Here is a 25680-nt window from a genome sequence, read left to right as displayed (position 1 = left end):
TTTTCCTGGTTCTCTCCCTCAGCCCCAACCAGTCCCAGCAGAAGACTGCCCCTCCCTGAGCCTGGTTCTGCTGGAGGTTTCTTCCTGTTAAAAGGGAGTTTTTCCTTCCCACTGTAGCCAAGTGCTTGCTCACAGGGGGTCGTTTTGACCGTTGGGGTTTTACATAATTATTGTATGGCCTTGCCTTACAATATAAAGCGCCTTGGGGCAACTGTTTGTTGTGATTTGGCGCTATATAAAAAAATTGATTGATTGATTGATTGATTGAAGTAAGAGCAGGAGCATTGGCGGTGGGTACAAGTTGTTGTACCATGGTGAGGACAGGAAGAGAAATGGTGTTGGGGTCATTTAAAAGGAAGAGTATGTTAAAAGTGTGTTGGAGGTTAAGAGAGTGTCTGACAGGGTGATGAGTGTGAAGTTGAAAATTGAAGGGGTGAATATCATCAGTGCATATGCCCCACAGGTAGGTTGTGAGATGAAGGAGAAAGAAGATTCCTGGAGTGTGTTAGATGAGTTGGTGGAGAGTGTGCCCAAGCATGAAAGAGTGGTGATAGGAGCAGACTTCAGTGGGCATGTTGGTGAAGGGAACAGAGGTGATGAGGAAGTAATGGGTAGATATGGTATCAAGGATAGGAATGGGGAAGGACAGATGGTAGTTGATTTTGCAAAAAGGATGGAAATGGCTGTGGTGAATACCTACTTTAAGAAAAGGGAGGAGCACAGGGTAACATATAAGAGTGGAGGAAGGTGCACACAGGTGGACTACATTCTTTATAGGAGATGCAAGCTAAAAGAAATCACAGACTATAAGGTGGTAGCAGGAGAGAGTGTCACTAGACAGCATAGGATGATTGTTTGTAGGATGACTTTAGAGGTAAAGAAGAAGAAGAGAGTGAGAGCTCAACAAAGGATGAGATGGTGGAAGCTGAAGGAGGAAGACTGTTGTGTGAAATTTAGCGAGCAGGTGAGAGAAGCACTAGTTGGAGGGGAAGCAATTTTGGACAACTGGAAACATACTGCAGATGTGGTGAGGGAGACAGCTAGGACAGTACTGGGTATGACATCTGGACAGTGGAAGGAAGACAAGGAGACTTGGTGGTGGAATGAAGAGGTCCAGGAAAACATAAGGAGAAAGAGGTTGGCGAAAAAGTTTTGGGATAGTCGGAGAGATGAAGAAAGTAGACAGGAGTACAAGGGGATGCGGTGTAAGGCGAGAAGAGAAGTGGCAAAAGCAAAGGAAAAGGCATATTGCGAGCTGTACAAGAAGTTGAATAGTAAGGAAGGAGAAAAGGACTTGTACCGATTGGCCAGACAAAGGGACAGAGCTGGAAAGGATGTGCATCAGGTTAGGGTGGTAAAGATGCACATGGTAATGTGCTGACAAGTGAGTAGTGTGTGCTGAGAAGGTGGATGGAATATTTTGAAGAGTTGATGAATAAAGAAAATGAGCGAGAGAAAAGGCTGGATGATGTGGTGAGAGTAAATCAGGAAGTAAAAGAGATTAGCGAGGAAGAAGTGAGGGCTGCTATGAAGAGGATGAAGAGTGGAAAGGCAGTTGGTCCAGATGACATTCCAATGGAGGCATGGAAATGTCTAGTAGAGATGGCAGTAGAGTTTCTAACCAGATTGTTTAATAAAATCTTGGAAAGTGAGAGGATGCCTGAGGAGTGGAGACAAAGTGTGCTGGTTCCTATTTTCAAGAACAAGGGTGATGTGCAGAGCTGCTGTAACTACAGAGGCATAAAGCTGATCAGCCACAGCATGAAGTTATGGGAAAGAGTAGTAGAAGCTAGGCTTAGAAAACAGGTGAAGATCTGTGAGCAGCAATATGGTTTCATGCCGAGAAAGAGCACTACAGTTTGCTCTGAGAATACTGTTGGAAAAGTACAGAGAAGGACAGAAAGAGTTACATTGTGTGTTTGTGGACTTAGAAAAAGCTTATTATAGGGTGCCAAGAGAAGAGTTGTGGCATTGTATGAGGAAGTCTGGAGTGGCAGAGAAGTATGTTAGGGTAGTGCAGGACATGTACAAGAATAGTGTGACAGCGGTGAGATGCGCAGTCGGAATGACAGACTCATTCAAGGTGGAGGTGGGATTACACCAAGGATCAGCTCTGAGTCCTTTCTTGTTTGCAGTGGTGATGGACAGGTTGACAGATGAGATCAGACAGGAGTCCCCATGGACTATGATGTTTGCAGATGACATTGTGATCTGTAGTGAGAGTAGAGAGCAAGTTGAGTCTACTCTGGAGAAGTGGAGATATGCTTTGGAGAGAAGGGGAATGAAAGTCAGTAGAAGCAAGACTGAGTACATGTGTGTAAATGAGAGGGAGCCCAGTGGAATAGTGCAGTTACAAGGAGTAGAAGTGGTGAAAGTAGATGAGTTTAAATATTTGGGGTCAACTGTTCAAAGTAATGGAGAGTGTGGTAGAGAGGTGAAGAAGAGAGTGCAGGCAGGGTGGAGTGGGTGGAGAAAGGTGGCAGGAGTGATTTGTGACCGAAGAATATCAGCAAGAGTGAAGGGGAAAGTTTACAAAACAGTAGTGAGACCAGCTATGTTGTATGGTTTAGAGACAGTGGCACGAACAAAAAGACAGGAGGCAGAGCTGGAGGTGGCAGAGCTGAAGATGTTGAGATTCTCTTTGGGAGTGACAAGAATGGACAAGATTAGGAATGAACATATCAGAGGGACAGCTCAGGTGGGACGGTTTGGAGACAAAGTCAGAGAGGCAAGATTGAGATGGTTTGGACATGTGCAGAGGAGGGACCCAGGGTATATAGGGAGAAGGATGCTGAGGATGGAGCCACCAGGCAGGAGGAGAAGAGGGAGACCAAAGAGGAGGTTCATGGATGTGCTGAGAGAGGACATGCAGGTGGTTAGTGTGACAGAGGAAGATACAGAGGACAGGGTGAGATGGAAACGATTGATTTTCCCTCAGCCCCAACCAGTCTCAGCAGAAGACTGCCCCTCCCTGAGCCTGGTTCTGCTGGAGGTTTCTTCCTGTTAAGAGGGAGTTTTTCCTTCCCACTGTTGCCAAGTGCTTGCTCACAGGGGGTCGTTTTGACCGTTGGGGTTTTTCATAATTATTGTATGGCCTTGCCTTACAATATAAAGCGCCTTGGGGCAACTGTTTGTTGTGATTTGGCGCTATATAAAAAAAAAAGTTGATTGATTGATTGATCTGCTGTGGCGACCCCTAACGGAAACAGCCGAAAGACAAAGCAGAAGAAGATGTATTTTGGGTCAAAGATGAACAGTGCTGATACGGAACGTTGACTAATATTTTTGGAGGAATTAGCAATATTAACTAACCAGTGAACATTGGACATTGTGCTGCAATGCATCATGGGAGTTTGGAGTTTGGGAATTTTAAATGTTGTTATTGTGCTTCATGTTAGTTTAACAGTGTTGGTTGTGTTACTGACTTATTGTATTTTTGTAGTTCAGTTGGTATAGTCAGTTTAGTGTCATGTTGCTGTTGCCATGAGTGAGTTAAGTGTCATGTTGCCGGTGCCATGAGTGAAAAGTGTAGTGCTTTTGATGTCTTCCACCACTGTCTCTGTTTGTGAATGTGTGAAATTAAAAGCACCCGCTTGCAGAAGAATGCAGAAAAGATAAAAAAAAAAAAAAAAAACTGTGTGCATGCGTATAATTTCGATCACAGGCAAACTGTGGAGAGCTGGCAATTGACATCTGGTATGCTTATGTGGTTTGGTTCAAGAATGAATGCCGCCAAAACAAAATGCTGATAGGAGTAATGTGTTTGGAGAAACTACGGATATTACGCCATTCTACCTCATTGTAGAAACATTGCATGATTTATTACCACCCTTGAAAAATGTCAGCTACCTATTTTATAAACACTATCCAATCTTGAGCCTGTGGATCCCCACGAGCAACACACTATTATGTAAATATTTATATAATATCTGCAGTGCATCCAGAAAGGATTCACAGCACTTCACACAGATATATTTTACGTCTTATGCACGTCCCTACTGCAGTATTTGCACTGTATGGAACTTGCGTCTTATTTGATGTTACATGCTAACGGCATTAGCACTTTTAGCAGCTATCATTAACTTAACCTGTTACATCCCGTTAATCAAATCAAATCAAATCAATTTTTTTATATAGCGCCAAATCACAACAAACAGTTGCCCCAAGGTGCTTTATATTGTAAGGCAAAAGCCATACAATAATTAACAGAAAAACCCCAACGGTTAATGTATGATTACTGAGAAAATAAGTGGCTCACAACTTTTTATACAGACACCAATGAAACATGTTTCAAAAACCACTGCCCAGTCCCAAAAATATGATTTAATAAACACCCTACCAGTGGTTAGCCTGTTAGCTTAGTTGGTTTGGGCTCAACAAGAGGGGCGTGTTCAGCCTTTTTTCATCACACACTGAGTCACCCGTGCTCCACCCCTTTATCCATTAGTAAATTCATTGTGACATCGCTGGAATGAGCACGGCCACCGCTGGCAACATGGCAACACCCAGACTTGGGCTTCATATTGGCTGTTCCGTGTCTCTATAGAAAACCTATGGGTCCACTATATATACAGTCTAAAGAGCTAGCACGTGTGCAAGGCCAACATAACCAGGGTGTGACAAATGAAACACACTCCCATCATGGAGTTACATAACAAGCTGACCTGGGTTCATGTGTTTATTAACGTTTTTTTGTTGTTGTTGTTTGTTTGTTTTTTGCAGATTTTTTTTGTGTGATGGTTTTCGTAATGTTGACTTGCTAGAGATTTGTTAGCAGTCATGACTGGCATATTGTCTCGGCTACCATGGAGTAACAATGGCTAAACTATGGATACCTGCTGATTAGTGATATACACAAGTTATTTTAGATGGTCTGTGAATACAGTTACCCGCACAGCAAACCATATTTGCTCAGTCATTTGTCATAAAGTCCCTTGAAATGACAGACACAGTCAAGACTACAGCAGCTAGCAGCCATTGCAGGCCTCCAGCGGGGCCCTAAACCAGCTGGCACACACTTGCTGTCACTCAAAGTCACCACGCCCCCAATTATGCATCACTTTATTGCTTAAAACAGCTTTAACAGATGAGTTATAAAAAAATCACCCCTACATTCAGTTGAATGTGGAAACTAGCTATGGAGAAAAAAAAAAATCTTTAATTTTTTTTTGTACCTGGTTAAAAAATTTTCTTCTGTAAAGTTTGGAATTCTAACAGGATAGTTCGTGACTAGCTTTTGGAGCCAGCCAAATGTAGCCATTCAGGATTTGGCACTTCCACGTTGGCTTAATTTTTCATGACGAGAGGTTTCCACTTGGTCTGAAAGAATCATCCAATTAAAAACCCCAGGGGAAGGCTTTTCCCATGTGCTGAACTCTCTGTCATTCCCGGCCTTCCCATCACCTTTAACCGCAGGTCCACGTACAGTACTTTGCAACTTATGGCGTAATGGGGCAATCATCCACCAATTTACAGCTAATCAAGCATGTGGCATGCATTGTTCATTTGTAAAAGTCAGAGGGAATGTTCTCAGTCTGAGAAGCTGAGGTCGATGTTTTTGTTTCCTGTTTTCCAGTATACCATTAAGCCCTGCAAATCACCAACCATGCATCTTGTGTTCAGACAAGCGTTTGATTACACATCCTTCTTTTTATGAGCGGGAGTGGCGTTCCCTGTGGATGTAATGAACACTGAGTATATATACGGTTATTTAGTGATAATTATTACGTAACAAATCTTGCAGTATCCCACCCTCTGTCCCGTCATCGGTCTCTCTCACACTGTGCTTTTTCTTCTGTCCACCTTAGATATGGATGAATGCAGTAAAGACAACGTGTGTGTTCGAGGACAATGTCTCAACACTATAGGCTCTTACCTGTGTTTATGCGAGTCCGGCTTCAAGTTCAACGAAGAGACAGCAGACTGTGAAGGTAAGAAGGTATAATGGTGATTACTGTCTGTAAAACGTTGTCCCGAGATTTCTATGAAGGTCTTCTGCCATTGATGCTGCAGTGTTTGATCTCCTTGGAACAGATGTTTTTCATGATGACGCTCAAAAAAGTTGTCAGGTGCAAATATGACATCAGCAATGCTCAAACAGTTCTTGCAAACGCAGATGTTGCTAAATTAGGAGAGCGTTGTGGATGGTCATTTGGGTGGAAGCCCAAGTACTGCACAGCAACATCAGCAACCGTCAACTTCTGAGCTGGGGAATTGTCCTGATGAAACAACGGACCGCATCAGCTTTCCTGGTGGACTTGGGCTTTGTTCATAGTGCCAATAAAAACCATATTTATCTGATTTGAATCTGATCCGATGTTGCAAATATGAATGGTCAAAAGTCACATGAAATCTGTTTTTCCAAATCTTTTCAAGCCTCATTTATTGGGTGTTTGAAATGTGTTTGACATTCAAATTACATTTTCCTCCAATTTGTTTTGGTCTGACTGCTCAGATCTGATTCTGGGTCTGTTATGTTATGTCTCTTATTTTTGGCACCACCTAAGGTTCGTGTTTACCCCACCCATACAGGAATCATGCTGGTTTGGTGCTCTGGGAGGCAGATCCTTGTATCCATATATAATATCAACTATATTCACTTACAGGCACTGTGTCATTACTATAGCAACCAATGTGAATAAAACAGAAAATAAGGATTGCCTCACAGACACATGGATCGGATCTTGTCACTTGCTGTGTATAATGTGGACAGTCAATCAGTGAGATCAGATTTGAATTATATATGCAATAAATCTGATTTGAACTGGTAGTCTAAATAAAGCCAAGATAACTTGGCATTGCAACTTCACCAATGTGGAATAGTTCATTAGTTCATTCTGAAGCCATTCCCAGCAGTCACATGCTGTGAGGCAGGGTACACCCTGGACAGGACACCGGTCTATTGCAGGGCCACATATACACAGACAAATACTTGCACAGATACCGGTGATCAATTTAGAGTCACCAATTCACATAACATACATGTCTTTGGAAGTGGAAGGAAACCAGAGCACCTGGAGGAAACTCCCATGAACACAGGTAGAACATGCAAACAAACTCCACACAGAAAGGACCACGTGGCAAGCAATCCCACAACCTTCTTGCTGTGAGGCAAAAGTTACCATGTCGACCAAAGTGGGATAGTACTCAGCATGTATGGTTTGGATTTGTGGACTGTGGGCTGGAAACACATTGCCCTTTACATCCCAGCAAGCTGAGGCCATCAACTTCCCGCAGATAAAACAACCAAAGCATGGATTGCTTCTTGTTTTTCATTCAAAGTGATGGATCAGTCAGTCATCCCGAGTTAGGAAATGCATCTACTTTAAAAATGCTCCATGTTCTCCAGTGACTTGTTGAGTCTGGTGTGATTTGATTAGGGCCAGAAGGCAAAGCACGCACTGAGTAAAAACCTTTGATATTCCAAGTTGCTCATGCAGAATGTTCTCAGGTCTCTCATAGTATATTGCAAAAGCATTCGTTATTTGATGGCTAGTTATTTGCCATCCCCATGTGGCAAACACAATTAAGGTGTTCCTCAGTGGTGGCAGCTGCAGGCCATGGAGACCTTGAATCTTTTTCAAGTGTCTCTTCCCTACTTAAATTCAACTACCCATTTTTTTAACCGTTGATAAAACTGGAGTGCAATCCTCTGATGTTGTAATCATGCACCAAACATGAATATTCTTGGGAGTAAAACTCCTGTTCTGTGGGTATTTCACAATATTTCAATGGTGGGGGGGGGGGGGGGGGGTCTATTTTGACAGCAATTATCTTTCAATTTGTTGAAATCAAGCCATACATGGTGGAAAAAAACAATGCAGTTAGTTGTCAAAAGAGTTGACATGTACTGATGTTATATCTCGCTGATCTAGATTAGATAGAACTTTATTAATCCCTTGGGAAAACTCCATCAGGGAAATTGAGCTTCCAGCAGCATTGTGTAGCAGCAAACAGTGTAAGAAGCACACAGAGCATCAAAAGTGAAAGTAAAAAACAATTTGCAAATATAAATATAAATATATAAATACCAGAAATACTGATCACTACTGGTTTACTGGCTACGACTGTTCCTCTCCTTCTTGTTCTCTGTCTTCCTGTTACTCCTCCTCCCTCTGAATGAGGAGTTGTACAGTCTGATGGCCTGAGGGACAAAGGAGTTTTTCAGTCTGTTGGTCCTGCACTTGGGAAGGAGCAGTCTGTGGCTGAAGAGGTTCCTCTGGGTGCTGATGACGGTGTGCAGAGGGAGACTGGCATCATCCACAGGTCTCTCTTGCAAATGAGGCATTGAGTCTCAAGGGACTGCCTGTATAAATAAAGGCTAAAAAAATAAATACATAAAATCCATAATGTCCAGCAGTTTGTCCAGTGTTCTCTTCTCTGATCTGGCATTACTCGTTCATAGTCAACCTGATAACTTTGCAGTGATTGATTTATAAAACCAGAGACAACTGGGTTCTACTAAATGAGGAGGACTGAAGTGTACCTGGATAGTGTGGCTCTCCCCTGAGGAAAGCATGAATTACTCTATTGTGAGCAGGAGGTGTTTCTCCCTCTGGAACCTCTCCCTTTAGCTCCTTTACAACTTCTTTAGTTGCTATGATAATATTGTTCTTGGCCATTTCTGCAGCCTGCTGCATTTACTGAAGACATCCAGCACCACAGGCCTCCTGGCCAGCTCCTGCTGCATCGACATTACACCAGGAAGCAGCTCTACGAGGGAACATGAGCATGTGTGCCTGTGTCACTCTCTGACTGCACATGTGGTTGCATTTGTTCTTCTGCTTGTCTGACACCGACACTGGTCTCTCTCTCTCTCTCTCTCTCTCCCTCTCCCTCTCTGTCTTCTTTGCACAGACCAGAATGAATGCAAGGAATTTGGAAGCTCTGTGTGTGGTACCTGGCGCTGCGAGAACACCATCGGCTCCTACCGCTGCTTCATGGGCTGCCAGCTGGGTGTGGAGAGCGCAGATGCCACAGACTGCGGTTAGTGTTCAAGCTGAGTGTACTTAAAGTCGAGTGTCCACAAATGGAACGCGCCGCACACGCTGTTGTCATACGGTGGTCTGTAAAGCTGCTAAACCGTCTTCCTGGTTACTGCTGTGAGGACAAAACCCGACTGCTGTTTGCAAATCTCTTTGCACCCACTTTTGCTGTTTGCATGCATTTAAACTGCATCACCTCCAACCTAGCGTCAGGTACGGAGTGGGTGGGGGTGGGGGGGTGCATAAGGTCTTGCATAAACAAAGGCTGGTTGATGAACACGGCTGCATGCAGATTTAGAAGATTTACAGTTTTTAAATGAAATAATTGAAGAGTAGACAGTTGGTATTCAGCGTCCTAGATTGCCTTAGAATGCAAGAAAAAAGTTATAGATTTTTAAAGAGTAGGGCCGTACCTCAGGCACACACAACCAAATCACAATCTCACCTGAAGCTCGATCCTCCCCTGCTTACGATCCACCGGTGGGCTGACACTGATTTTTCATTTCTACTTTCACAAAAATGTGGAAAGAAACACAAATGCATTTTGCCAATAGGGTCAAAAGGTCAAAGATGAATGTCTCTGTGTCACAACGTTGAGTTTCCACTCCCACACTCCCAACACAGCAGCAAAATAAGTTTGTTCCACCGCACATGGCGCATCGTTTGATTTCGGGCTATCACCTGTGTTCTGATTTTTGGATGAGAAATTCGCAGGTCGAGGTCAAAATCAAGTACAGAATGTAAGTAACATGTAATATGACATGTTAGACTAAACCTTCATGATGCACGTTAGCCTCAGGATGGGCCTTGAGTGGGTGATGTGGATGAATTGGTTGTCATGGGAACTGTGACTATGGCAAGCCCACCATTGTGAAATGTTCCCAATTTCATCCCGTTTCATGCTTTAAATCATCACCTCCACCAAGAAGATGATGATTTTATTGGCGTTTGTAGGCTGGTTTGTTTGCTCATCTGTCTGTCAGGAGAGTTACACAAAAACTCTGATTTCACGGAGCTAGTGGGAGGAATGAAGTACAAGCCAAGGAAGAACCCATTAAATCTTGGAGCAGAGCTGTGAAGGATGAAGCCAGGGTCTTTTTTTTCTTCTTTTTTTTTACATTTCCCTTAATTACTCTGGAACTATTGCACTGATATTTTCGGAAATCTTTGGTCATATTTGCAGTGACAGCATTTATGAAATGTGTAGGCTTTAGCACAGATCTGGATGACAGTTCAGATCTAGTGGAACAAAATGTGCTTTGGCAGGTGGGTGATCTTAATGCAATCACTCCACAGTGACAAACAGGACGAGTGGATAGATTATTGGCATCGGCCCTGCCCAAGTGCCATGAGTTATTTATCGCTAGAAACCTGGCTGCATGTGTTCTGGAACCATGCAATTTACTACTGGATGCTAAACTGTTAGTAACATCAAGGCTGCAGACGTAGGGTGACTATATATATATATATCTATATATATATATATATCTATATATATATATATATATATCTATATATATAAAATTGGGAACATTTCACAATGGTGGGCTTGCCATACTCACAGTTCCCATGACAACCAATTCATCCACATCACCCACTCAAGGCCCATCCTGAGGCTAACGTGCATCATGAAGGTTTAGTCTAACATGTCATATTACATGTTACTTACATTCTGTACTTGATTTTGACCTCGACCTGCGAATTTCTCATCCAAAAATCAGAACACAGGTGATAGCCCGAAATCAAACGATGTGCCATGTGCGGTGGAACAAACTTATTTTGCTGCTGTGTTGGGAGTGTGGGAGTGGAAACTCAATGTTGTGACACAGAGACATTCATCTTTGACCTTTTGACCCTATTGGCAAAATGCATTTGTGTTTCTTTCCACATTTTTGTGAAAGTAGAAATGAAAAATCAGTGTCAGCCCACCGGTGGATCGTAAGCAGGGGAGGATCGAGCTTCAGGTGAGATTGTGATTTGGTTGTGTGTGCCTGAGGTACGGCCCTACTCTTTAAAAATCTATAACTTTTTTCTTGCATTCTAAGGCAATCTAGGACGCTGAATACCAACTGTCTACTCTTCAATTATTTCATTTAAAAACTGTAAATCTTCTAAATCTGCATGCAGCCGTGTTCATCAATCAGCCTTTGTTTATGCAAGATATATATATATATATATATATATATATATATATATATATATATATATATGGTGTATCCAGAAAGTATTCACAGCACTTCACTTTTTCCACATTTTGTTATGTTGCAACCTTATTCCAAAATGGTCAAAATTTGTCTTTTTCCCCAAAATTCTCCACACAATACCCCATAATAACAATGTGGAAAAAAGCCCTTTTTTTTTTATTTTTGCAAATTTATTAAAAATAAAAGACTAAGAAATCACATGTCCATATGTATCCCCAGCTCAAAACTGAGCTCAGGTGCATCCTGTTTCCACTTATCATCCTTGAGCTGTTTCTACAGCTTAACTGGAGTCCAACTGGGGTAAATTCAGTTGATTAGACATGATTTGGAAAGTCACACATCTGTCTACATATAAGGTCCCACAGTTGACAATGCATGTCAGAGCACAAACCAAGCATGAAGTCAAAGGAATTGTCTGTAGACCTCCAACACTGGATTCTCTCAAGGCACAAATCTGGGGAAGGATACAGAAACATTTCTACTGCTTTGAAGGTCCCAATGAGCACAGTAGTCTCCGTCATCCTTAAATGGAAGACATTCAGATCTACCAGGACTCTTCCTAGAGCTGGCCGCCCATCTAAACTGAGTGATTGGGGTAGAAGTGCCTTAGTCACTATGGTCACTCTGTCAAAGCTCCAGCATTCCTCTGTGGAGAGAGGAGAACCTTCCAGAAGGACAACCATCTCTGCATCAATCCACCAATCAGGCCTGTATGGTAGAGTGGTCAGATGTAAGCCACATAGCAGCCTGGAGTTTGCCAAAAGCCACCTGAAGGACTCTCAGACCATGAGAAACAATATTATCTGGTCTGATAAGACAAAGATTGAACTCTTTGGCGTGAATGCCAGGCATCATGTTTGGAGGAAACCAGGCACCTTCCTTACAGTGAAGCATGGTGGTGGCAGCATCACAATGTAGGGATGTTTTTCCACAGCAGGAACTGAGAGACTAGTCAGGATTGAGGGAAAGATGAATGCAGCAACATACAGAGAAATCCTGGATGAAAACATGCTCCAGAGCAGCAATGTATAAGCAACATTGAACACAGCACCATGACATGGGAACTACTGGGCATGCTCACTACCATACCAAGTGCAGTCCATGCACTAATGTGGATAAGGAGCTGGCTTGTCATTATGTAGATCAAATTGTCTGTACCCACCCAGCTGTGAATGGGTACAGGCCTTGGCTGAGGAAGTAACTTCCACTGGACTGGCATCCTGTCTGAAGATAAGCACCAATAGGGCTCAGGGCTTATATTAGATTTATTTCTGCTTCTGTTCCTATAACCACATTTTTGTTCACATTTACGCATCATACAGCTCTCCAAACTTTGCATAATAACAGCTGGAAAGAAGAAAGGCCTGCAGGATTTCACCATTGTCTCTAAGCTCCTCTTTTCCTCCAAATAAGTCACAAAAAGTACCTCTCACATTTTGCCTAGATATTTTTTTTTCCTTTTTTCAGTCTTCCAGCCACACAAGGTTTATCAGAAAGACGAAGCATTTTAGTTTTTGTTGTTTGGGGTTTCCCACTCATGTCATTGGGGATTCCACTAACATTCTCTTACTCCCTACGCAGGGAACAGTTGGAGCTATATTTGAATAGAGTATCATCTACAAAACCAGATGTGTACTCAACCTTTATGCTGTTTTTTTTTCTCTCTCTCGTTCATTATAACATGCCAGACTAATTCAAATCAAGGACGGGTATCAATGCACTAGTAAGTAAAAGTACAAAGAAGTAAATCCAAAACAAGCCCTGAGGCCCATTGGTGCTGGAGCTTAACTCTAGATTCCATTGACAGTTTTAGAGTATCCCACAATCCTTTGCGTGCTAGAGAGGGAGGCTTGATAATGGCTCAGCTTAATGCTAACTTTAACATTGAAAATGCCATAGACATGCTAACACATTAGCATCTGTCCAGTTTTTAAGTAATAAAATACATCTATCAACTGTTTAGGAAAGACCATAACAGGTTGGTTTAACATAAAAAAGGTAAATATCACTCACAGACATATGCTCTTTAGAGTTTTAGCCGGGAAAATTTAAGATAAAGCGAAATAAAACAAGAACCAACAAAGCAGCACATCGAAGATCGATGCACTGCTTCATTGGTTCAAGGTTCAAAGCAAATCCACACTGCAGAAACTCTTGATTACAGACCCGCTGCAGGGTCTGTAATCAGTGTAGAGACATGATCATTTTCCTGACAAACACTCCCAAAAACAACAGCCGGTCTGAAGGACCGATAAGGGAATTGTTAAGCAAAAAGGTTATTGATGTCGATGGATCGAATAATTTCTTAAGGATACCTGAAAAGAGCCGGCTCCCGACACACAACCCTAACAGCAACATGCTTTTAGTTTTTGTTTTTTTTGTTGTTGTTGTTGTTTGTTTGTTTGTTTTCATAAAACTCACATTAAAGACTCATGATTATCTTAGTTAAACACCTAAATACATATTTTGGTTGAACTCGCCTCCATAACGACAATGAAATCTCAGCCTCCCTAGCGAGAACATGATTACGCGTGAGATTTGACACCGTAAAGGCGTCAATAGAATGAGGCATGTGACAGTCTTCAACATTTCCTGGATGGGATAGTATTCCATCTCAGGCTTCTTCCCTAGCCAAGGCAGGTGTCAGTTTTTAGCTGGGTGCACTGAGACAATGCAGATGAAGCGTGTTGCCCAAGGACACACGACAAGTAGCTTGAAGCGCACACCTGCAATTGAACCCAGGTTGACAGGTTGGTAGGACAACTTGGTGCCCTACTCAAAGCTAAAACTTTGACCCCTCAAGGCAAAGGCACAAATAAATTGGAAGGAGAATGGATCATGCAAAGAGATAAAGAACATACCTGCTTTGCACCACTTGGAAAGATAAAGTATGAATGTAACTGCATTTGTGGGAGGAGGATCAGGTCTCAAAGCCAAAAATCCAGCTACCCTCCTCCCCCATTTTAAAATTCCTTGCTATGGCCCCGTTTCCAATAAAAATAGTGTTCTGTATTGTACAGATTGTTTAAGTTCCTAAATTGTATTCTAACAAAATTGCTAAATTGCACATCCCTGGAAAATGCCTTGAATTTTCTCAAGATGATCAATGCTTTGAAGGTGCTACAACACAGGCACAACTCCTGTCCGACAGAGCTACCCACTGTACATTTTGCCAATTTGCCTAATTATATTCACCAGTCATATTAGGATGTGAATGTGCTGTATCAGGTGCAACATATATTTTACAAAATGCGGAGATCTTTGTCAGAGTCAGCATTGTATTTTACTTTTTAATTTAGCTATTTGACTATAGTATCTTGTTGCAAAAATGGTACCTCCAGCTCTCCTCATTCTAGAAGCCTTCCCTCAGCAGCAGTTAGTGATAATTCAGCGTCTTGTGCCCTACATACTCTTCAGGACTCTTCCTTGTTGCACAGACAATGATTTGTATTAGCAAGCAGGGAAACACAAAGAGGCTGATGCAAATCAGAAGCTATCAGGTAATCCAGGTATCCTCAGACAAGAGGCCACGGGGAAGATGAGGAGAAGCGGACCCTGAAATTGGGCCATGATATATAGAGGAGTCCGCTGTCACTGGAGACGGCGTGTGAGGCCAGTTGATAATAGTCTCATCGCACTGACATCAGAGCTAATGGAGAGCTGCTGGCAGAGACACATGGTGGAACATAATCACCCCTCTTCTTTTTTTCAGAGAAGTTATCACACCAGTTTGGATGCCTCGTCCCCCTGTGAAAAAGCCCCCTCACCTGGGTTAGCTGGCTGAGTTTGTATTTTTGCTACATCAGGACAAACCCGCCAAAAACAACAGACACACGACCTCATGGATACGTGCAGCATTGTGTTTTTATTGGCACTAACATGCACCCTGGGCTGCAGATATTAATGATTTGTTGCACAACATTTTGAGTTTACCTATTTTTTCTTTTCTTTTTTGCAGCACAGTATCGGCAGTTTTGGTTTGTCTGATAGTACTGTAAAGATAAAGTTCATTTTATGGGATTTAAGGGAGACTAAAGCAAAAAAGTCAGAGTTTTTGTTATTAAGAAATGATCTAAACAGTCGCTAGAGAGCGACGAGGGCGGAGGTATCAATCTGAGACCATCACGATGGAATGATGTATTGGACTGCAGATGGATGCTGTGGGTGTTTGTGTGGATAACTGTGGGTTTTTGCATCCCTGCTTGTGTGTTTGTGTTGGAGAACAAGAACCAGAGCTTGAAACACAGATGTGTATTCATTGAATAATCGGTAGACTGGGATGAGCTGACAAAATGCTGCTGCGGTGCTGATGGGTAGCTTCTGGTCCACGCAGTCGCCTCTGCACTCCTGTTATATGACGCTGTCTGGCTGGCACCAGTTGAAGCGCGCCAAGGTCCTGTAGAGTGATAAGATCCAGAGTCAAACCAGCTGCTCACCGTGCTGCTGCAGTGGCAGACAAACCCTGATACTTTTATATGGCCCGAGGCTTTGCCATGCAGATCATGTTGTGGGTCATGAGAGAATCCCAGAGACTTTATTGTCCTCTGTAGTGTGTGTAAATTCCCAGTCTTGTTGGCATGGAGCTCCAAGACTTAAAGGCACACAGTCTCCAACAATCAAGACTCACAAGAGCAATCATAAATGGAGCACCTCGCATGAGATTGTAAATTTTAACCTTGGACCAACAGTCTGTCAGATCTGGGTCTTTGTCCCAATCTACTGTCAAGCACTGAGCACCCGTGAGAGAAATAAAATTGATTTAAGATGACATACTGTTCAGATGGGAGAAATAACATTAATTCATAGTCGGCTAGTGTTTTACCTGATACCAGTTGCCTCTGAAGGAAGGGATTTTAAGAATTTGCTTTATTGGTGATAATCACAAAAATGTATAAATGCTGGCAGACACAGTATTCTGAAGCCATGTCCACTGTGAAATGCAATGATTGAACAGATCAGTAAGACCATCAAAGAACAAACTCATTAAAATATTATGAATGTTGATATACCAGATCAATCTAAAAAAACAATTTCATTTTATCCTATAGATGTATCTGCCGCCTGCTGGATGATTAGTAGATGGGTTTTTGATGATGGATTAGGAGCAGGTGTGGTTGTCAGTGTGAGACAGACTGTGGTTATGTTCTAAAACTCAAATGATAGTTACAAATACACGCATCCATAAAGGAAAGGACATGAATGTAGCCAAAGCAGAGGCTTTTTCTTGTTCTCTCTTCTAAAATATATGCATTTGTGGACAATCAAGTTTGTGACACCCTGAAATATTTGTAAAGATATGTGGGTAATTTTGAGTTGCTCACAAAAACAAGCATAAATCCCCATCCAACATGAAAAAAACGCAGTACAAATACAGATAATGAACTCATGAGTGTCTCTGTCAAACAAGCTCACTACTGAATTTAGTTATTTCCATTATAATGACCAACATTTCACCTGGTATCTTAAAAAAATTAAAAATGTTTTGTTTGTTTTGTTTTACAAATGACCCCCATCCCTCCCACCACCAACACTACTCAACTCCACCCAACTTCCCAAAGCTTTTGTAGTCTAATCATAGTCTAGTCTAATAGTCTAGTCATAGTCTAATAATAGTCAACGAATGAGTGTATTTGTGGGTTGTGTACGTGTCGAACTTGTAGACATCTGTAGTCACATTCATGACTCTTTGAGACCGAAAGACTCCTGAGAAGAGCTTGTGCAATCATGAGGTCCCAGTGCTGGAGAATGACAGCCCAAGTCTTTAGGGTCCCAAAGGCGACCACTGGTACTCGGTCTCTTTGGAGAATCTTTGGGTACTGCTGGAATGACTTTGTGTTACACAAACGGCTACGGAAGGAGGCTCAGTTGAGGCATATCACCTGCATAGTGAGGGAACACCTGCTGGAGCATTTTGGCCATGTGGTGTGTTTCTCTGAGCACGACCCAGCAGGCACGTGCCTTAGTGATGAGAACTCCAGCAACTGGAAATGTTCAAGGGCCAGCTGATGTTTCACCTGGTTGCGGAAGATACACGGTTGGTTTGAAGAAGTGGGGGATGGACCATTTGTCTACCTGGGTGGTTGCTATCCAGGACAGAAAGCAGTTCTCTGGTGCGGTGAATTTAACGATGTGCAGCGTTGGCAAAAGCTCCCAGATCAGACCACCATATAGTCCCAGTAATACACCCAGAGCAGGCAGATGGAAAGTTTTTGTCAAGTATTTATTAATGTTGGAATCATGTAGTTGTGGTTATTTTAGGCCATGTGAAAATCTCTCCAGCAGCTTTAAAAGAGTGAGAGATATTTACTCTTTCAGGTTTTACAGTACTGCACTCTGTATCCTTCAGATAAAAGTTAACAAGTAGTGATATTGCACATCTTAGAATCCATGTTAGTGCTATTAATCTTCATTCACTTTGAGGACTGTTGAGGACCTCCAGTTATGATTAACTTTCTTGTACTGTTTTTTTGTTGTGACATCATATTTCTGTATACTTACTTGACATCACAACAGAGTCTTGCACAGCTGAGGGTTGACTCACGGCCCCGACTGAGCACTTTGGCTTTACGACTGCGCCATTTCACCACAAACAATTGTGAGTTGTTCCACCTCTTGATGGGATGTTATGGGAGATCCTGCCATCACCCCAATAAAAGTGCAGAGATTGAGCTCAGTTACTCTGGGGAATGCTTGTAAAAATAATCAGATATTTAAGAAAAGGTCAGGCGCAGTAATTTGTCATTTCGCCGAGGGCGATGTTATGTGTGTGTTCGCCGTCCCTCGAAGGAGTAGCGGTTGTCTTTGGCTCTGCTTGCTGAAGTCATTTTAGAAACCGTAATACAAAAAGAAAAAAAAAATCAGGGTTTTTCCACACCAAGCATCACCCACAACTGTGCTGTGACGCCTGCGTTTAGTCCGGCATCGATGCTGCATGCAGATCCTGTTGCGTATGGGTACGTGCACTGTACATGAAGACATGCTTGAGTCACAGCAGAGGTCCTCTGGAAGCTTTAATCGACCCTCACAGCTCATAAAATCTCAAAAGCGCTGCTGTTTTAAAAATGGCCTGCCCGAGAACGGAAATTGTGAGTGGTTGCCATTGTGTTAGCCTCCCTTACCCAGCGAGCCGACAGGCCTCTGAAGGCTTTAACATGTGCTCCTGGTGATGTTTTAGGATAACGCAGGATGATGTTCTTCCACAAATATGCAGATGCTAACCGACCGTTTGTCCTAAGTTGTTGTTACGGTCAAGATGTAATGATCATAATGTATTTCCTTGAGAGGAAGAACATTCACCTTACCCACGCTCGCTTGCATGTGAAATATCATCGGCATGTGGTTCCAATCAGACTCGGGGTTGCCCAGCAAATGTGAGAAAAGTGTGGGCTGCAGAGGGTGAGCCAACAGTCACTGATTCCTCTGCTCTTGCTGCTCAACCATCAACATTAAAACATTTTCGAAAGAAGTCACACATGACTGGATGCTGGTTCCTCTCAGTCAAGCTGTTAGGATTGCTGTTCGGGTCGCCGATCTCCCATTTACAGTAAACGTCTCGTATTTTTCCCACTTCAGCTCAAAGCAAAGGTAACCATTCCTTATTACAGCACCGTCTTAGCATGCGGCACAAAACCCATTTTGTCAAAATGTGCTGCACGGGAACGTTGCACATTAGGGATGGGGACGAGATTCGAGTCTGAGTCAAGACCGAGACTTTGTTATTTTCTGGCGTGGTTGAGAACTCTTTGAAGGAGGTGAGACCGAATCGAGAATGAGACATAAAAAAAAACAAGTCCGTTTTCAAGACTATGAATTTAATTGGACGAAGCATCACCCCAGTTAATATTCAAAAATGAAATTTCTGTCGGGGAGATGGACAAAGCAGCTAGTTGTGGTTAACCTGGAGGTCGTTTGAGCTCAAAAGGTTAAAAAAAAAGCAAAACAAGACAGGATGCCAAGACTGAACATGAAGTTAAAGTCTCTGACATAGATACTGGCTCTTTTGACGGCTCACGTTACAGTGTGTTAATAATTAGGAAGTGGCTGTCGCAGTACTGTCAATAGGAGATCCATTTGATTGAGAGCCAAAGATATTCCACATTACATCAGGCGCAGACTGTAATCCCAATCTGGTTACTCCACTGCCACAGTGCCGTGTCAATAAGTACCACATGCCACAGTGTGTCAAATCTGAAAATGGATTTATGAATGAATGCTAATAAATGGATCCGATTCTCCATTCTGAACCTATTCAATCTTTTCTCAAACTTTACATGGGTAAGAAGTCAATAACAAACCAAACGGGCAGAATAATTTATTTAACAGAGTCACTCATTGGCGCAGACGAAATGGCAGGGTCTGATTGGTGCTGTGTCAACAGACAAAAGATTACGTTTGTGACACAGTACTGTAGCAGTAGCCACTTCCTAATAATTAATATAATGATAATTATAATTTTTAATTAATGTGTGAGTTATTCTGGTATGGTCTGACTCAAGATAGAGTTGAATTGCTTCCAGTTCTGAGACGAGACCGAGTAAGTGAACAGGAGGTCTTGATACAGGTCTTGAGTACTGCAGCACTCTGCATAGATGCACAGAACTGTTGACCTTGTAGAGACATTTGCTGATCATATCAGTGACGCTCAATGCAATTCAATTCAATTTTCACTTTATATAGCACCAAATCACAACAAAGTTGCCTCAAGGCGCTTCACATAAGTAAGGTCTTACCAACCCCCAGAGTAAGCACACAGGCGACAGTGGTAAGGAAACACTGCCTCTGATGATTTGAGGAGGAAACTTCAAGCAGATCAGACTCAAAGGGGCGACCCTAAACAGCGATAAATATTACATCAGTGTTAACTATGTTCAGTAACATGTTCTAGCAATACGTCAACACATTGCTATAGACCTACACTGAACAAAAACACAAAGCAACACCCCGTTGTCGCTCCCATTGTCCACGAGCTGAACTCAAAGACCCAAAACATCTTCAACATACACAAAACACCCACCTCTCTCAAACGTGGCCCACAAATCTGTCTAAATCCATGCCAGTGAGGACTGTTGTGAAAGTGTAGGAACGCGGACCCACAACAGGGGGCGCAAATGAATGGACAATGGAGGAAGTCAAATAACAACACTTTACTGTTGTGAATGAGCACAACAAACACGGCAGGAGGCGGTGCCGGTCCAGGAGCACAGAGGGGTGAGGTGTGATGCGGTTTTACACGGGACACATGGAAAACCGGATGGATCCGCAGTGAGGCCGGAAGCTGAAGCCTCACTGCGGCTGGACTGATGACCTTGAGTATCTTGAAGGGACCGATGTAACGGTCCTGCAGTTTAGGGGAGTCCACTTGGAGAGGAATGTCCTTTGTTGATAACCACACCTCCTGCCCTGGCTGGTAGGCAGGGGCTGGGGACCGCCGGCGGTCTGCATGGGCTTTTGCCCTCGTCTGGGCCTTCAGCAAGGCAGAACGGGCGGCGCGCCACACCCGACGGCACTACCGCAGGTGGGCCTGGACCGAGGGCACACCGACCTCTCCCTCCACCACTGGAAACAACGGGGGCTGGTACCCCAGACACACCTCAAAAGGGGAGAGGCCGGTGGCAGAAGACACCTGGCTGTTATGGGCGTACTCGATCCAGGCCAAATGGGTACTCCAGGCCGCCGGGTGCGCGGCCGTCACGCAGCGCAGGGCCTGTTCCAATTCCTGATTGGCCCGTTCTGCCTGCCCGTTGGTCTGAGGGTGGTACCCGGACGAGAGACTCACCGTGGCCCCCAGTTCCCGGCAGAAGCTCCTCCAGACCTGTGAGGAGAACTGGGGGCCACAATCGGAGACGATGTCTGTTGGAATCCCATGCAGCCGGACGACGTGGTGGACCAGGAGGTCTGCTGTCTCCTGGGCCGTCGGGAGCTTCGGGAGGGCCACGAAGTGGGCCGCCTTGGAGAACCGGTCCACTATCGTGAGGATGGTGGTGTTGCCCTGGAACGGCGGGAGGCCCGTGACAAAATCCAGGCCGATGTGGGACCAGGGGCGATGAGGCACAGGCAGCGGCTGGAGCAGTCCCGGTGCCCTGCGGTGGTCGGCCTTGCCCCTGGCACAGGTGGTGCAGGCCTGGATATAATCCCGGACATCGGCCTCCAGGGACGCCCACCAGAAGCGCTGCCGGACAACTGCCACAGTTCTCCGCACCCCCGGATGACAGGAGAACTTGGAGCCGTGACAGAAGTCCAAGACTGCAGCCCTGGCTTCTGGTGGGACGTAAAGTTTGTTCTTCGGCCCGGTTCCGGGGTCCGGGCTCCGTGCCAGGGCCTCCCGGACGGTCTTCTCCACGTCCCAGGTGAGGGTGGCCACGATAGCGGACTCTGGGATGATAGGTTCCGGTGGATCCGACAACCCAGTTTTGACTTCGTCTTCATGCACCCGGGACAAGGCATCCGATCTCTGGTTTTTGGTCCCGGGGCGGTAGGTGATCCGGAAGTCAAAACGGCCGAAGAACAGTGATCAGCGGGCTTGCCTGGGGTTCAGCCGCTTGGCAGTCCTGATATACTCCAGGTTCCGGTGGTCAGTGAAAACCGTGAATGGCACGGACGTTCCCTCCAACAGATGTCTCCGCTCTTCAAGAGCCTCTTTCACCGCAAGGAATTCTCGATTGCCGACGTCATAGTTCCGTTCTGCCGGGGTCAACCTGCGGGAAAAGTAGGCACACGGGTGAAGGACCTTATCGGTCTCTCCGCTCTGGGAAAGCACAGCTCCTATCCCAGAGTCCGAGGCATCCACTTCAACCACAAACTGGCGACTAGGATCGGGCTGCACCAGAACGGGTGCAGACGAGAAGCGCCGTTTCAACTCCTTGAACGCGGCATCACACCGATCCGACCAGGTGAAGGGGACTTTTGGAGAGGTCAGGGCTGTCAGGGGGCTAACTACCTGACTGTAGCCCTTAATGAATCTCCTGTAAAAATTTGCAAAGCCGAGGAACTGTTGCAGCTTCCTACAGCTTGTTGGTTGGGGCCAGTCTCTCACCGCCGCAACCTTGGCCGGATCAGGAGCGACGGAGTTGGGGGAGATGATAAACCCCAGGAAGGACAAAGAAGTGCGGTGAAACTCACACTTCTCGCCGTTCACAAACAGCCGGTTCTCCAACAACCGCTGCAGGACCTGACGTACATGCCGGACATGGGTCTCAGGATCCGGAGAAAAGATGAGTATATCGTCCAGATATACGAAGACGAATCGGTGCAGGAAATCCCGCAAGACATCATTAACTAATGCTTGGAATGTCGCGGGGGCGTTTGTAAGGCCGAACGGCATGACCAGGTACTCAAAGTGACCTAACGGGGTGTTGAATGCCGTCTTCCACTCGTCTTCCTTCCGGATCCGAACCAGGTGATACGCATTTCTAAGATCCAGCTTAGTGAATATTTGGGCTCCATGCAGGGGCGTGAACACTGAATCCAACAAGGGCAATGGGCATCGGTTACGAACCGTGATTTCGTTCAGCCCCCTGTAATCAATGCATGGACGGAGCCCGCCATCTTTTTTTCCCACAAAAAAGAAACCTGCACCCATCGGGGAGGTGGAATTCCGGATCAACCCGGCAGCTAAAGAGTCCCGGATGTAGGTCTCCATTGATTCGCGCTCAGGTCGTGAGAGGTTGTACAGCCTGCTGGACGGGAACTCAACGCCTGGAACCAAATCAATGGCACAATCGTACGGACGGTGCGGGGGAAGGGTGAGCGCCAGATCCTTACTGAACACATCAATAAGGTCATGGTACTCCACCGGCACCGTCGCTAGATTGGGCGGGACTCTGACCTCCTCCCTAGCCTGGGAACCAGGAGGAACCGAGGAACCTAAACATACCTGATGCCAGGTTTCGCTCCACTGAACCACTACCCTGGACGGCCAATTGATCCGGGGATTGTGTTTTAACATCCAGGGGAACCCGAGAATCACGCGGGAGGTGGAAGGAGTCACAAAAAACTCGATCTCCTCCCGGTGGTTTCCTGACACCACCAGAGTTACTGGTGGTGTCTTGTGTGTGATTAGAGGGAGTAGGGAGCCATCTAGTGCCCGCACCTGCACTGGCGAAGTAAGCGCCACTAGAGGGAGCCCTGCCTCCCTGGCCCATCTGCTGTCTAGCAGATTCCCTTCAGAGCCCGTGTCCACCAGTGCTGGGGCCTGAAGGGTTAAATCCCCATAAAGGATCGTAACTGGGAGTCGTGTGGCAATATGGGTATGTCCCACGTGAATGTCTTGGCCCACCCTTAGCCCAGTTTCTAGGGGCGGGCGTTGGTGTTTAACCGCTCGGGGCAGTCTCTCACTTGATGCTCTATCGAGCCACAAACAAAGCACGCTCCGCGGACCAGCCTCCTTTGTCTATCTGGTGGCCTAAATGTGGCCCTGCTCGTGTCCATAGCTTCGTCAGCAGGGGGAGCTGTAACCACACGGAACGTAGAGGCCGTGGAGCGTGGGGAGGGCGGAACTCGGTCGGAACCGGAAGGAGGAGGGACGGCGCGTGCCCGGCCACGCCCTTCGTCTCGTTCCCGACAGCGTTCTTCTAGCCGATTGTCTAGCCGTATAACGAGATCGCTAAGCCCGTCTAAATCCCGCGGTTCGTCCTTAGCCACCAGGTGCTCCTTCAGGACCAACGACAGTCCGTTTACTAAGGCGGCACGGAGGGCAGTGCTATTCCAGCCGGACCTCGCAGCCGCGATGCGGAAGTCGACTGCATAAGCAGCTGCGCTCCGGCGCCCCTGTCTCATTGACAGCAGCACAGCTGAAGCGGTCTCTCCTCTATTTGGGTGATCGAACACTGTTCTGAACTCCCTCACAAACCCATCGTATGTCAGAAGGAGCCGTGAATTTTGTTCCCAGAGCGCTGTAGCCCAAGCGCATGCCTCACCGCGAAGCAGATTAATCACATAAGCTATCTTACTAGCATCAGTCTCGTACATGACGGGACGTTGTGTGAAGACGAGCGAACACTGCATAAGAAAGTCCGCGCACGTCTCCACACAACCCCCGTACGGCTCTGGAGGGCTTATGTATGCTTCAGGGGAAGGTGGGAGGGGTCATTGAACGACCTGTGGAACATCACTGTTGCGCACAGGATCGACAGGAGGGGGAGCCGCAGCAGCGCCCTGGGGGCGCACTTCCACCTGCGCGGCTAGAGCCTCCACCCTGTGGTTAAGGAGGACGTTCTGCTCGGTCATTAGATCCAACCGAGCAGTGAAAGCGGTGAGGATTCGCTGCAACTCACCGATCATGCCTCCTGCAGACGCCTGTGCGCCCTGCTCTTCCATTGGCTGTTCAACAGCCGGGTGACGCCCCTCGGGGTCCATGACGCTGGCCGAGATATCCTGTTATGAAAGTGTAGGAACACGGACCCACAACAGGGGGCGCAAATGAACGGACAATGGAGGAAGTCAAATAACAACACTTTACTGTTGTGAATGAGCACAACAAACACGGCAGGTCACAATAGTATGCAATGAAGTCAATGTACAGAACGTGTCATGTGGGCAGGCTCGAAAATAAGAGACGTCTGTCCAAAGCAGAACCGGAACCACACTATTTCCTCCGCCACCAAACCCCGAGAATACTGGAGCCGCCAAGTCCCGAACTCCCAGGTGGTCACTGCCTCCGCTTGTCGGATCTGGTACTGCTGGCGAGGAACAAAAACAGTTAGATGTAGGTGGGTTTACACCCAGCAACACGTATGGTGGGAAAATCCACCTCCACCTCTCATCAAAAAGCTGGTAAATGCAGGAGTATGGTTACTTATCAACAGGTAGGAGAAAAGTCCAACTCGGTCTCCAGCTGCAAGCACTCACTCTGCTGTCAAAAACACAAAGCAACAATACTCTGCTGTCAGAAAGATAATTCAATCGGCTGAGCTCGTTTCCTCCTAAGAATAGCGATATCTCGGCAAAGAGGTGGAGATGTCGTCCTGCTGATATACAGATGAAGATCAGATGATTGGTGACAGCTGTCACCCAGGCGGCTCCTGTGAGGCGGCAGCGCCCTCTTGTGCCTGGAGCCCGCACTCCAGGCAGGGTGCCCTCTGGTGGTGGTGGGCCAGCAGTACCTCCTCTTCAGCGGCCCACACAACAGAGGACCTTTCCAATCCATCCCACCCCATGCGTGCGGCACATCAAGATAGCGACCAGACAACACGACCACCACACAGGTGTGCCCCAGGTTGGCCACAACAAAAGGGCACCCTGAAATGCTCATGTCTCTGGGTCCTTGGGCTTTGAGTTCAAGAGAGACCTCAGAATCGCTTACAGAGTCATAATGTTGGTGGAAAGAGGCATTTGGTGTTGCTGATATCTTTGCAAGAGGATCAAAGTCGATGTCTTTATGGTCCTGGTGCTTCCCGTCTTACTGTAAGGTTGGGAGAGTTGGAGGCTAACTAGGGACCTAAGGTGACAACCGGATGTCTTTGGCACCAGGTAGAGGTGGGACAAAGTCACCATCA

At 45.5% G+C, this 25680-nt stretch overlaps 1 protein-coding gene across 1 annotated transcript in view; it reads left to right on the top strand.

The window, feature by feature from the left end:
• The window catches only part of LOC117531961 (latent-transforming growth factor beta-binding protein 2), a 291027-nt gene that overhangs the window by 242910 nt on the left and 22437 nt on the right, over positions 1-25680 (top strand). The window contains exons 29-30 of the mRNA XM_034195149.1: positions 5808-5930; positions 8857-8985. Coding sequence (XP_034051040.1) covers positions 5808-5930; positions 8857-8985 — 252 coding nt within the window. The remainder of the gene's footprint in view (positions 1-5807; positions 5931-8856; positions 8986-25680) is intronic.

The sequence above is a fragment of the Thalassophryne amazonica genome, chromosome 19 (assembly GCF_902500255.1).
Source record: "Thalassophryne amazonica chromosome 19, fThaAma1.1, whole genome shotgun sequence".
NCBI lineage: Eukaryota > Metazoa > Chordata > Actinopteri > Batrachoidiformes > Batrachoididae > Thalassophryne > Thalassophryne amazonica.
The sequence above is the reverse complement of the archived record's forward strand: the minus strand, read 5'-3'. Positions and strand labels throughout refer to the sequence as shown.